This window comes from Solenopsis invicta, chromosome 1 (assembly GCF_016802725.1).
Source record: "Solenopsis invicta isolate M01_SB chromosome 1, UNIL_Sinv_3.0, whole genome shotgun sequence".
Taxonomy (NCBI): domain Eukaryota; kingdom Metazoa; phylum Arthropoda; class Insecta; order Hymenoptera; family Formicidae; genus Solenopsis; species Solenopsis invicta.
This window is the reverse complement of record NC_052664.1, coordinates 466098-480530: the sequence shown is the minus strand read 5'-3', so window position 1 is coordinate 480530 and position 14433 is coordinate 466098. Positions and strand designations below refer to the sequence as shown.

The 14433-nt window shown below is 55.6% G+C and overlaps 1 protein-coding gene across 1 annotated transcript; it reads left to right on the top strand.

Moving 5' to 3' along the window:
• The first annotated feature begins 11854 nt into the window (after positions 1–11854).
• Positions 11855–13240, top strand: LOC105204918. Its single transcript, XM_011174199.3, has 4 exons — positions 11855–12068; positions 12160–12292; positions 12419–12907; positions 12987–13240. Exons 1-4 carry the CDS (start codon positions 11925–11927, stop codon positions 13238–13240), a joined length of 1020 nt encoding a protein of 339 aa, XP_011172501.3. The 5' UTR covers positions 11855–11924.
• The last annotated feature ends 1193 nt before the right edge of the window (positions 13241–14433 follow it).

The following is a 14433-nucleotide window of genomic DNA, read 5'->3' as shown; positions in this document are numbered from 1 at the left end:
CCGGGGTATCCGGCCCCCGCCTTAACCCCGGGTTTCTTCGCGCCGCGCTGACGGCGGCGCGGTCCTCCCTACTACCCTGGGAGGGGGAGAGAAGATCCTTCCCTCCCCCCCGCCAGGCGAGGCAGTGGGGGGAGCGATTCTGCGTTATACCGCATGGTCGCTCCTCCAGACCGTCAGGTCGGATATGCCTCGCCGGGCTCACCACCAATGTGAGGGGCCCTCCTCCCGCGGCTGCGCGTCCCGAAAGCGGGGCCGTCAGCCGCAGGGGAGGAGGGTCGCCTCCTCTCAATATTGGCGCTGCTGCTCCCCTCCTCCTCAATTGTGGGGTGGGAGGGGGCGACAGCAACTGATCGCCCACCCTCGCGCCGCCTTTTTGCAGACGGGCCACGAGGGCCCGGGGGGCGGGGGGCAGGCCTTCTTTTTCTACGGGGCGGCCGGGGGGGGGAGCCAAAGTGAGTCATGGCCCCCGTCCCCGCCAACCCCTGTCGCCGTTGTCTTCGCCGGAAGGCATCCCCCGGCCTCCTCTCCCTTATTAACTCGGCCTCCTTCTGTCGCATTACTTGCTCGTAGAAGGAGGAGACCGCGACCCATGCCCTCTCCCTGCTGACCATTTGGTTAATGATGGCCCGCAGGGAGAGGTCCTCACCTATTTCTTCTCGCAGGACTCCGCGCAGCTCTTCCCACGCTGGATAGTCTTCTAGCGTGTGCTGCGCGGAGTCTCGGTCAGCCTCACAATGGTGACACTGCGTCGTCGGCTCTTTGCGTATCTTGCACAGGTACTCACCGAAGCAGCCATGCCCGGTGAGCACCTGTGTTGTCCGGTAGGACAAGCCGCCCCAAGGGCGGCCCACCTATTCGTCCACGTGGGGTAGGACGGCCTCCAAGATCCAAGATCCTGCCGCCGGCGGGTCGTTGGCGAGGCTCTCTTGCCAAGCCCTCATGGCCTGCCGGCGTGCTCTTTCCCGTAATAGCGCGGCGACCCTGGGGGTAACCACTTCCCTCTGCAGGCGGACGGCCTTCGCTCTGGCGTATGACCAGGCCAGAGCGTCGGCCGTGACTTCCGCCGGGGGAGCCCCGCCAGTACCATGGTCGCCGCGCCTAGGGGCGGTGCGGTACGCGCGCACTATCCTTCGTGCTAGCCGCCGCTGCACAACGTGCAGCACATCCCGTATGCGGCGACTGGCCAGCGCTTCGCGGAACCAGACTGGAGCTACATACAGAGCCCCAACCACGACCGCGTAGGTGTACGTGCGCCTCGCACCGACTCTCGGACCTCGGAGGTTGGGCACCAACCCCAGGAGGGCATCCGTCCTCCCGCCCAATCGCTGGGCCAATTTGTCAAAGTGCTCGACAAAGGCCCAGCGACCGTCCAATTCCAAATATTTTAGGGTTGGCCCCACTCGGACCCGGGTGTTGTCCACCCGGACAAAGGCCCGGGGCGGTACCCGGGAAGAGCCATTATGGAAAAAGATGGCTTCCGTCTTCTCCGGGGCCACCCTCAAGTCCAGGCTCTTGGAGCCGACGACGCAGTTCACCGCCCAATTGCCCATGGCAATCGCCATCACCCAGGACGCTCCCCGGGCTACCACAAACGTGTCATCTGCATAACCGACGACGTGGCAGCCAGGGGGGAGGGCCGCACGGAGCACTTTGTCATATGTGGCGTTCCACAGCAGGGGGCCTAGCACGGACCCCTGCGGAACGCCACACGACATGTCCCTCCGCTGCTGGAGTCCGGTTTTGTCCCGGAACTCCAGCACCCTGTCCCGGAAGTAATTCTGAACGATGGAGACGAGGGCGGCAGGCAAAAATGTTCGTCGAGCGCCGCCACCACTTCGCCCCAAGGGATACTGTTAAAGCTTTGGCGATATCCAAGGATATCGCCAACGCCAATTCCCCGTCCCCCGTGATGGATTCCGAGAAGGATCGGACCTGCCTTATGGCATCAACGGTCGATCTCGCCTCTTGGAACCCGTATTGTTCGGGGGACAATTCGGGACCATTCCGGGACATATGCCGGATGATGCGGTTGGCGATGATTCGCTTAAAAATCTTGCCCGCATCATCCAGCATACATAGGGGCCTATACGCGGAGGGACTCTTCGCTGGCTTGCCCACCTTTTTGAGGAGGACAAGCCGGGCCCTGTTCCACCTCCTGGGGAAAGTTCCTTCACGGAGGCACTTCGTGTACGTGACACGAAGTGCCTCCCCTATTATTGAAGACGCCCGGGCCCAGACCTTGGCGTGTAATCCGTCCGGCCCGGACGCCTTCGCTTTTCTTCCAGTACGCGGGCGAAAGCCGCGACCATCTCATGTCTGGACACCTCCAGTTCCTCGGTCCATCCTGGGAGAGGGCCGGTCTTCTCCGGAATGTCCCTCCCCCTGGTGGGGAACAATGTGTCCACCACCGTTCCGAGGAACTGGGGTTCCAGCGTCTCCGAGACTGGGGGCGCCCACGGGTGGAGCCTTTTCGTCACGATTTTGTACGGTCTCCCGCATGGGTCGCGATCCAGCTCGGAGAGCAACTCTTCCCAGGCCACGGCTTTCGCTCGCGCTATGGCGGTCCTCAGGGCCTTTCTGGCTTCCCTGAGAACCGCCGCGGCGTCATTCAACGCATCCTCCATGCCTCGTCGCTTGGCGCGCGTATGTGCCTGCCTGGCGGCCACGATAGACCGCCTCAGTTCGGCGAGCTTCGTGGACCACCAATAGGCGGCACGGCGCGCCATCGGTCTGCTGCGGGGCATGGAGGCGTCGCGGTCGCATGCGCGCGACATCATCATACACAGACGCTCCGCCTCCTTCTCGGCTCCGAGGTCAGCTCCTCCCTCCGGCCAAGTGGAGACGAGGAGACTGACCTCGAGGGCTTCGGGGTCGATTTTCCTCAGGACCCATCGTTTTTCGACTCGTTTGCGGCGGCATTGCTCACGCACCTCCGCGGGGGGAGGGGAGACCAGCTCCATAGAGATGAGCCTGTGATCAGACAGCTCTCCCAAGGAGTCGGTCTCCACTGTCCAACCTTTGACCCTGTTTAGGGCCCCGAGGGAGGCCCATGTCACGTCGACAATGGACTCCCCCCCCGGCCCCCACGTAGGTGCTGACCCGGCCCCGGTTCAAGAGGACCAGGCCGAGTCCCGCCGCAAAGTCCAGAGCAAGGCGGCCCCTGACGTCGGTGCAGGGACAGCCCCAGGCCACAGCGTGGGCATTGAGGTCTCCCCCCACAACGACGGGCCTTGGAGAGCGACTGAGCATGTCGCTCTCCATGCCATCCAGGGCCGCCTCGTACTCCCCCCTGTTTAGACTAGGGGGCGATAGCATCCCAGGACATCGATGGATCCATACTCGACCATGACAAAGCCCTCGCCAGCCGATATCGGAATCATCGGCGGAGCGCCCGGCACGTAATGACTGACCATCGCCACCCTGCCCGAGGGATCTCCAACCCAGTTGGGGTTGCCCTCGGGTATCCTATATGGATCGGCGACGATGGCCAGCCCGCCACCCCCCTCCGCCAGGCACTGCGCAAGCATATCCTGCGCAGCCCTAGCGTGGTTGAGGTTGGCCTGGAGGAGCCTACGGGGCATTGTTGTCTTGCTCCCGAGGCTCCTCCATCTCCCTCATCTCTACGCACCTGGGTGCGTCCTCTGCGTTTTCTGTTCTCCTCTCCCTTTGCGGGAGAGGAGCCTCTGCCTTGGGGGGGGGGGGCAGTCTGGGACGAGGTCGGCGTTGATGTCGACCCCGCTTCTCGGCGGCCCCCGGCGCTCGGGGGTGCTTTTTGGGGCTTATTAGACAGGCACCTCTTTGCGCCGATCCGATGGTCGGCGGGCTTGCCCGCATCTTCGAAGATCGGGCAGCTCGCCTTTTCCTTACAGGCATTGGCCAAATGGCCAATGCCTCCACATCTATAGCAGCAGCCGAATTGTCTTGCACGGTCGAGCTACCCTGACGTCATCCCGTCCGCTTAGGGCCGCCCTGATACCTTCGGCCAGGGCGTCGGCTTTGGTGCCGTTGTCTGTGCCCTTGACCTCCAGTATCAAGGCACCTGTTATGGCCCTGCGGGGGCGCAGGTCCTCAATCCCAATGGTAGAGAGGTTAACTTTCTCCCTCGCGGTCTTGAGGACCTGCGCATATGCTCCCAGGTCAGCGCAGGTGACCGTTACAGCCGCCGTGGTCGGCGGCCTAATTTTAGTCACCGCCGGACCCTGGGAGCTGACTCCGCCCGGGGTTTGCTCCCCAGCTCCTGCTTGGCCTCCCCCACGCCCATTCCTCTTTTTCTTCTTCTTTCCCGAGGAGGAAGAAATTTGCTGAGGGGGGTTTCTCTGAGTGGGGGGGGCGAGAGGACCCTTAATGGCCTACTGGCTGGGACATTTGTCTTTGCCACCACGTCAGTGGCTTTGGCGGCCTTCCTTTTAGTCTTTTTTGAGACCACCTCCGTCCATACTTGCAGTATGGAGGGGGAGGTGGTCTCCTTGCCCGCTGTGGGTTTTGTCGCCGCAGCGGTTACTTGGCCCGCTCTTTTACTTGGAGGGGCAGCCCGGCTCTGGTTGGCAGGCCTGCCCCCGATGGGGGCTACTACTCTGGGCCTCTCCACGACCTTGTTGGTCGGGAGGAGCCCCATCTCCGAGAAGACGGCCGGGAGGATCCTACTGAGGACCTGAAGGCCGTCCTCCGTTATCTCCTTCCTCTTCCCCTTCTCCCTCCCTCCCGTCTGCCTCGTCGTCTTCAAGGGACGCGAGGGCGGGGGAAGGGATGGGAAGGAGGGGGGAGGAGCGGGAGCCACCCTCACGTCCGCCACATTGGACAGGGTGTTCATCTGTTTGCGAACCCCCTTTAGCGGCGGACGGAAGTAAGGCTCCTTGTGCACCTCCATGCTTACGATCACCGGCTCTTTCTTGCGCCGGGTGGTCGCAACTTCGGTGGGGAGCTCCTCAATGTGGGGCCTCCCCATCGCCGTATCCGAAGGTGTCGGGTACGGGGGGTGAGGGGCTTCCCCAGTCAGGGCTTCCACCACGTCTGCGTCGAGGTCTAGGTCTGTTTGGACCTCGACGTCAGTGTAGCGCTTCGCATCGGTGCACTTGTGGGGGCCCTGCTCGAGGAGCGCCACTCGGACGCGGAGCTGTCCGAGCTCCGCCTCGAGTTTACGCTTCTCGGCCTCCCATCTTGCCCTGGCTTTAGCCAGGTCCGTTGTGTCTTCTCGGCGCTGTCGCGCCTCATCGCCCTCCTCCTGCCTGGCCACCATTGTGGCGAAGCCGGCCGTCAGGTCAGTATACGCCCTCCATAAGTCTTTTCTTATGGGGCCCTGTATATTCATCGACCTTTCGACCGACTTGGCTAGCATTCCCAGGCTGCGGGTCATTACCGCCACGACTGCCGTAGTTGGCTCGTTCTCCAGTTGTTCTGCTCGTTCCAGGGCCTCATTATTGGCCCTGGCAACACGGTCGGAGGAGGGTTGGACTTCTGGGTCCAAAATGTTCTTATGGTGCTTTTTAAGCTGCCGTGCTTTCTCCTTCGCCGTTTTCCGCGCTAGGGCCGCCGCCGTATATTGAGGGGTCTTTGACGGGCCTTCCATGCCCCTTTTTGGGGGGACCCTCCTCCGAATCCGAAGAAGAATCAATAGGATTCCTTCTCGCTTTCCGCCTCGAGCGTTTTCTTCCCTGCTCCCAGGTTCCCGCTCCCTCAGACTCAACGTCCATGAAGACGTCTTCGTCTGAGGGCAGCGGGGTTACGGAGCCGACAGAAATTGAGGAGTCGTCCTTCCTCAGGCCGGACGATCCGGGCACGGCTTTTGCCTGACGTTCGTCGTCGCAGCACTGCAGCCTTCGGGCTTCTTGCCCTTGCTGCAGGCCTGACCCGGTTTAGTGCCGGAAGTTATACCCTTCCTGTCCTTGGAGGGCAGGAAGTCCCCCAGCGTGGGCGGGGGCTTTTTTGTCCTCTGTTCTGTGCACTGGGTGTCCTGGGGTTTGGTTGAATTAAAAAGTTCAAGCCCTCTAGCCCCAGTGCTGGGACCTCTCTTGTACACGGTGGCGTCCCTCCCCTCAGCGGGAGAGACCCTTGAGGTCCGGTAGAGATGAAGCGGACTTCATTCCTCCCGGGCTACCTGGCGAGCGAGAGCTCGTCTCTGCGTCACCCCTGGAAAGGGCGACCTTCAGCACTTTTTTGATATTTAATAAAGTCATAATTAGAAGAATCCCACTCCCCGTGACGGCTGCACCGATCGGCGTATCTCCCACTCCGCCCCAATACGTGTATTGAGGAGGAGCGCTCCGGGTACTCCCGGGGGGTCGGCTTATGGCGCGGGCACCGGGAATGTAACATCCGGTGCACTGGCCTCCAGCCCCCTACACATCCATACGGAGGAGTCATCAAGGGCTCGCCCCGTATGGGCTTTCAGGGGTCCCCCGCCTCCGACAGCGGGGGCACCGTCACGGGTGGCGCCACCCGGGGGACCCCACGGACGGGTTGGGTAACGGAAACGACGCCCCTTCCGCACCCTAACCGCCGTGGCGACCAGCACGTCCACCCAGGGTAAAATAATCCCCTGGGGGGACAGGACTCCAGCCTGGCACCCGCTTCGGAAGGGACGCCGTCGCGGAATGCCGGGCCAGCCAACACCGCCCCGGGCCCCGCCTCGGAATATTTCCGAGCGGCCCCAGGGGCAGTCCAGCCCGTGACCTCGGGGAGGGTTTCCACGAGGAACGCGCTAGACCGTTCTCCACCGCTCCGACCCTGCCCCGGAATAAGTTCGGGCGGCCCGGAGACGGCCCAGCCCGCTGGGTCCGGTTGACACCGGGGTCCCAGCGGCCCGTCTCGTCCAGATGAGGGCAGCGACGGACTCCGTTCCGGAACAAGTCCCTTCACAGAAACTCCTCGCCGCTGTCCGCACACGCCCTCGGCCCTCCCTCGGAATAGTCCGAGCGGCCCGAGGGCCGCCCCGACCTGGTGCAACGGGGAGAGTTTCCTACGATGCACGCGCCGGGACACCTCCTCCGCTCCGGCCCTGCCCTGGAATACGTCCAGGCGGCCCGGAGACGGTCCAGCCCGGCGCGTTTGGTAACACCGAGGTCCCACCGGCCCGTCCTACCCTTGAGGAGCCAGCTCTCCCCGTGCCAGGATGCGAGCCGTGAAAACGACACCGTCCCCAGACACAGGGATCACCAGTCCCTCCTTCTCTCGTGCCCGCCAAGACGCTTTGGGCACTGCAACTGCCTTTTGGAGGAAGGCAGATGCCTTCCGGTGATCTCTTAGACCCTCCATCTCTCCTCGCCCGAAGGCGACTCGAGGAAGAGGGCAGCCCCCTCACCACGTCAAGGTGGGTCACCATCGAGGGGGAGGTTGAGAGAGCCTCTGCCGCCTCCTACGAGGCGGGTCAGCGAGGTCCTCTCGGCTCGAGCCTCCCCCACGGACGCGGATCGGCGTTCTGCCTCCGCCGCTCTGCAGTGGCGTCGGGTACGCCACCATTTCGAAGAATCGGGTCCTCGACGACCCGATCGCGTTGTCGTCCTGCCGGTCGGAGCCTGCCTTGCGACAGTCGTCGTCCAGCAGAATCGTGTCCCCCTCGACGGTCAGGGCAGAAGCCTCGTCCACCGGGGACGGCTCAATTCCACCCCTCCCGTCAAGGAAGGCACCCCCCCACTCGATGAGGAGAAAACCTCCTCCGCTGACTCTACGCCGACAAGGCTCCACGAGTTGGAGTCTGTGGAGTTACAATAAGGCGTCAACGCCGTAAGCAGTCGGCGACGCCATAAGTTGCGCTGGTAGGCTTCGGACCTTGAGTCTATCCAACGAATTGGAACAAACTTTCAGCCTATCCGCCTAGCGCGGGGACGAACACAAACATTAAATACCACATTAGCCCGATAGCCGGCGGAGCGTGTGGTCACTCCGCGCGGCCGCCCGTTGAACGATAACGACAAGGGGGCACCTGGGACACTAGTCCCCCCTTGCCGACCCTGGGGTATCCGACCCCCCCTGCGCGGTAGTGTATCCCTATCGTTAGCCATGTAATTCATAAATGGGGTATTGTTTTACGAGGGGAACTCCACCCTAGCCCCGAGGGATACTACGGGCCAGTGTCCGGGGACTAGCGGCCCAAGGCGACTTTATTGGACGACACACACATCGCACGCGCCAACCAGGGAAGAACATAGAACGGAAACCAGGTGCACGCGGTTAAGCGCACACCCGGGGTGACCCACGATCGACACGCGCCAGACAATGGACTGCAGCGAGCAGTCGGGACCCCCGATCCCGACAGGCACCCAGAGCGATCCCTCGACTCAAGGCCTCGGCAAGAGCTAACACCACCCACGGCGGTGCCCCCACGCTAACGAGGAACATTACAAAGAGGAGGCGCCAGTCGCACCGGTATACGGGCTGATCCTAGGCCCAAGGGCCCGGCGCCGATGCACCCGGGCTAGCCGGAGACATCGACAACCAGCGGGTCAACACGCGGGATTTAGTCATTGATCAGAAGATCGCTCCAGGATTTTGCAAAGAGAAGGCGACCCGACCCCCCGCGCGACGAACACTGTACACTGAACAAAACACTCACCACCATGGCGTCTGAGGCGAGAATCGCGGCATCTCAGATGCCGCCTTCTTGATTTTTTTATAGAGGTTGACTCCTTGCGACCCGGGTGGTGAAGCCAAGGTCCCCGGTCCGACCGTCACGTTTCAGCACGTGACGGATTACGGTGTCAGCTCGGGCGCCAGGGTCGCTGAAATCCCTAAATCTGCGGCCTACGAGAGACCGCAGACCCCTTAGCGAGCTCGGGAACAGCAGAAACGCCAATTCCTGTATCTGGAGTCGTTCCGCAGCCTTGGGAGGCCCCGAAACGATTCCAGACCTCTACGGGAACTCAAGATCTAAAATACGTCTTCTTTCCATTTTTGAAAATAATTATTTCGTTTTTTGAAATTTTTCCATGTTTTTTTCCAGATTTTAAAGAAAATGTCTAAAAAAAAAACGTCAAAAATTGAACTATACCAATCGATAGAGGACATCGAGAGACCCCCGTAGGGGTCTGGAGTCGTTTCGGGGCCTCCCGAGGCTGCGGAACGACTCCAGATACAGGAATTGGCGTTTCTGCGGTTCCCGAGCTCACTAGGGGGATGCGGTCTCTCGTAGGCCGCAGACTCAGGGACTTCAGCCACCCTGGCGCCTGAGCTGGTATACCGTAATCCGTCACGTGCTGAAATTACGCGCGGGACGGATCGGTGGCCTGGGCCTCACCGCCCGGGCTGCGAGGAGTGAACCTCTATAAAAAATCCAAGGGAGGCGCCCGTGGCGCGGGGTGTCGCTCCGTGTAATAGCGGGGCGGCGCTTCGTGTCTTGGACGCCAACGTCTCTATTTGGTCGGCAGCGTGCTGCCGGGGCGTGGGGTCGGTCTGGGGTGATCCCTGGCGGGTGCTTGCGCTCGTCTGGGGCCTTTCCGGGCCGTCTCCCTCGCCTTGGTGGATCCGCTTGCCCATGGATTGCCTCGGGCCGATGGTCTCCGGACATCGGCCTGAGTAGGCTCCGGGGCGAGGGTGGGGTTCCCCTCGTTAAACAAGACCCCACTAATGAAAATGACATGGGCAAGAAAAAGAGTAAAAAGTTACCGCCCAGGGGTGAGCGGACACCCCAGGGCCGGCATGGGGGGGCTAGTGTCCCGAGTCCCCCCTTGTCGACATCGAGCGATGGGCGGTCGAGTAGAGTGCCCGCAGGCTCCGCCGACCATAGTGCTACTGCGGAGATGAGGGAATATGACCTCGAGTACGATTCGCGTAAAGCGTACTCGGCAGCGCGCCGGGGGTTCCTCCTGAAAATGTGTCGGAGGGTATACAGGCGCGACTTTGTGCCGACTGACAGGCAGTTATGGCGCATGCATGTCCTTGATGTCGAGACGCGAAACAAGATGGGGCTAGAGTGCTGGAGCTCGGCCGAATCATGGAATTTGGCAGAGGATTATTCCTCCCCTGAAGATGAGGGGAGGAACCTCCCCTGAACATGCCCCCCCCCCTCGGGGAACGGGTGCGGGGTTGAGCCGGCTCAACGAGTCGTGGTCCCCGCCTTGGAAGCCGGGGATGGGACAGCTTCGCTGCAGGGCGGGCGGCGCGGGGTAGAGCCGGCCAATAAGGCCGTGGCCCCCGGGCCTCCCGCTGGGGAGCCTTCGGGCCGGTCACCCGGCGGACGCCGCGAGGCGGACGCCGAGGACCGGGCCTCGGTAGCGGGGCGCGCCGATCGCGCTCCTTGTCTCCGGGCCGGTTGCTTGGCGGACGGCAGATGGCGGTGCTGGCCAGCCCGGCGGGGACGGGGGAGAGCATCGATCGCGCTGGCGTTCGCCAATCCGCATCCGCGGAGGCGGCCTGGGGAGCGAGGGTGAGGCTAACTCACCCGATGAGACTCCTTAGGGCGCCGACGAGGATATGGATCGGTCCGACGATGAGGGGGGGGGATAGCCAGGGACCCCAGGGAGCCGGTTGACCCCCAAGCTGATCCTCCGGAGGAGGTCTTGGTAACCCCGGACATTCCGGGTGTGCCGGCCGAATCCGCGGATCGGCAGGGTAGAAAGCGGGGTCGTGGCCGTCCCCGTCTGGACGGGACGGGGCCTTTTAGGTCTCCGTCTTCGCCCTCGGACGGGGCGGACATCAAAGACCGCCTCCAGGGGGTACCCCTGGAAGGATTTAGGGCCCGACGGCTCAGGGCTAACGTGATACGTAGCTCTGAGTCGGAGGACGAGACGTCACTGAGGGGGGTCCGATGCGCGGCCCAGGCAGCGCATCAAGATCCCCCCCACCCTGTTCACTCCCGAACAGAAGCGGGAGCTGGACAGGGAGATAGGGGTCATCTCCCGCAGCACGACGACCGACCTGGCCGGTTTGGCCGACGGTTGGCTGCGGGAGGTGGAAAATGCCCGGACAAAGTGCACCAAGCTCGGGATGCATGGTGCCTTGTCCGGGCAAATCAACAAGAATACGCATCTCGCCCGGGAGGCGGTCATGACCTTGGCCTACCGGGCCATGGGTCGCCTCGGGCGAGATGACGGATATGATGAAGTTAGGGCCGCGGCGCGCAAGGAGGATATCAGGATCCTCCGCGCCGAGGTCGAGGAGCTGCGGGGGCAGCGGGGGTCGCGAGAAGAGCACTCGTGCTCGGATCGGGATCCTCGGCTGCGTCCCGCGGCGACGGGGGGGATGTGAGCGGACGAACGAATGCTAAATGCTGAGTTTTCACTTTACAGGTTATTTCACCTACCTTTAAGATGAATCCTGCGTGGATCTCACGGTCGCCAGGTAATTTGACCCAGTAATTACCAAGGTGTGAAATGTAATTGTCCTATCTGTCTGTTTCAGGAATCCTCGTACGTGATTGGCCAGGCTCGTCCTTCCTGTCAACGGTCGTCGTAGGATTGATTACGCCGCTGCGTAATGTTCTTCGGTACACAGGTAAGTTTATTATTTCGATTGCGTGCACTGAATTTAATGTTTATGCACTTCTTATTTCAGGTAGCGACATGGGGATGGGACTTATCAATGTCGGTTGCGTAAATCACTTATGCCGATTCACATAAAATAATGTTTATTGCACACACATGATAATAAAAGAAAATAAAAGTACAATTGGTCCCTAGTCACTATTCACAATGTTCTTAACGAATAATGTTATCGTTCGCGTCGCGCGCGAGATGATGCAATATTACACAAGCGGTCATTAATGCCTTCCCGAAAGAGGTTAGGCGCGCATTAGGCGCGTTCCAGACATACGCGTCGCATCTAGGTTTTCATCACGCATGATTGTCAAATCTCAAGGTCCGTGGATTGGCGTTGGAGGGGAAGAAGGTCGTTGCATGGCCGCCATTTTCGAGACAGCGAGTCAGTGTTAGTGTACATAGGTGCTACAGCTATTAGTTGTGTGAGTGAGCGAGTGTGCAATAAAAGTATATACAATGCCAGGTTGTTGTGCAATAAATTGCAAAAATAGAAGCGAACATGGTTTTCGAATGTTTTTGTTTCCTCGGGATGAGAAACGAAGACATTTGTGGGCTGAGAAATGTGGTAAAAATCCAACACAGAATTCTAGGTTATGTGAGGTATGTAAATATGTTATCGGTTTTTTTATTATTATTAGAATATATTAAGTAGAATATATTTAAACATTTAAAAAATGTTTCTCTTCTATAGTATCATTTTGATGATTTGCAATTCGAAAATCGACGAGAGGATGGATGGCGGAAATTGAAACCTAATGCAATTCCAACTATTTTCGAAAGCAACGAAATTAATTCTGATGTATTAAATGATCAATCTTTAATTGGTAATAATTCCAAAATAATTCAATTATTTCCTTGTATTATCATAAATATAATTTATAAACAGATATGTATATATATATATATATATATATATATATATAATTTTACACAATTCTTACTGTTTGTAGGGCATAATATTCAACCAGAAAATTGTGCTAATTTATTTAATTGTGATTTATCATGTAATGACAATTTTGGATATAATGAAAATGTTACTACTGAGAATTTACCAAGTGAACAACAGACTCTATCAGTCCCAATTGCCGTACATGCAAGTGTTCAAACGGATAATGAGATAAGTGGACAGAATTTACAAACAATGTTCATGACAAATGAAGAAGGAACGATTCGACAAACCAATCAAATCAAGTATTTGCTCAAACAATTAAAGGAAGAACGAGTAAAAGCTAGTACTTTCAAATCCAAATATGAAAATGAAAAAGTATTGCGATTTAAGACAACAAAAATTATGAAAAAGTATAAGAAAAGATACACAATATTGTCTGAAAAAGTAGAAAAATCACCAATTTTCAAAAAATTTATATCAGGATTTTCCAAGCGAAAGACTAACTGGACTCCGCAATGTTTAAGATTGGCCACACAGATAAGATATGCTGGTAAGTTCCATAATTTTTAAACTATTGTTCATTTTTGTATAAAAATTAATATACTAATCTCAATACTTACTCTTTACAGTTGGATGGAAGGCTTATCTATATCTAAAGAAAGATCTGGGTTTACCATTGCCATCTTATTCTACAATATGCAGATATACAAGAAAGATTGATTTTCAACCTGGTTTGTTAAGAAATGTTTTTTCATTAATGGCAAAGAAAAGAGAAAGTCATAAATCTTCGAATCAAGACGACTGTGTTATTTTAATGGATGAGATGGATATTCAACCAGCATTAGAATATGATGTTAGCACAAGTGAGGTTCAGTTATTATAGTGTAATATATACATATATATATATATATATATATATATATATATATTACACACAACAAAATTAATTAAAATTCATTGTCTTAGCATAACTTCTGTAGAAAGTATGCAATGACAACTGTAAACTGGACAACAATGATCTGCTACCGTTTAATTGTACATATAAATTATGTTGTAAATACGAGTGCCCTTACTTATAAATAACAAAGGATTCATGGAAGTTGTCTACTTATCAAACAACACGTTTACACAATATATATATATATATATAAATATCAATTAAAAAATATTTCTCCATAAGCTTTTAAAAAATATTAAAGTAAAAAAATGATTAAGTACATATATCTTAATAATCGTTTTTAATTATAATTTAAGTGTATGGAAAAATGGTTTATATATATTAAATATGTACAAATTGTTTATATATAATTATAAAAAGATTACCATTGTTACATATGAATACATATTAATATATTTACATAAATTACCTTCCTGATTTACCAAATTTCCGTCTTTGTAATTTCCTAATAATTTCTTTATTAAATGATTATTTTTTATCAATTAACGTTGCACATATCAATAAACATTTTAATATTTTTCATTTTTGGCCATAGGATCATTTGTTGGACAAACAACGTGTGATGAGATAGAAAAGTTAAGCACTTCTATTGTTGTTTTTATGCTCAGAGGTTTAAACCAAAATTGGAAACAAATTGTTTCATGGCATCTTACATCTAAGTCTTCAAATGATGATATCATGACTCAATTACTGTTTGAAATTGTCGAAGAAGCAGAGAAAATAGGTTACAAGGTCCACGAATTAGTTTGTGATATGGGTCCAAAAAATCAAGCGATATGGCGCAATTTAGGAATTAAAGTTTCGAGAAATAACAACACTCCGTTTGTAATGCATTCGATACGGCCTAATGATAATTTTTATATATTTCCGGATATACTACATTTATTGAAAAACCTACGGATGGCTTTAACTAACAATTCTATTATTACAATAGCACTGTCAATTGTAGAATCAGAAAATTTACCATGCAATGAAGTTAGATTTAAATATCTCGAAGAATTAAATGTAATTCAGCAACGTAAAAATTTAAAATTAGCTCCAAAAATAACTACCGACATTGTGAACCCAACAGGATTTAACAAAATGAATGTAGCAGCTGCAGCACATATATTCAACAT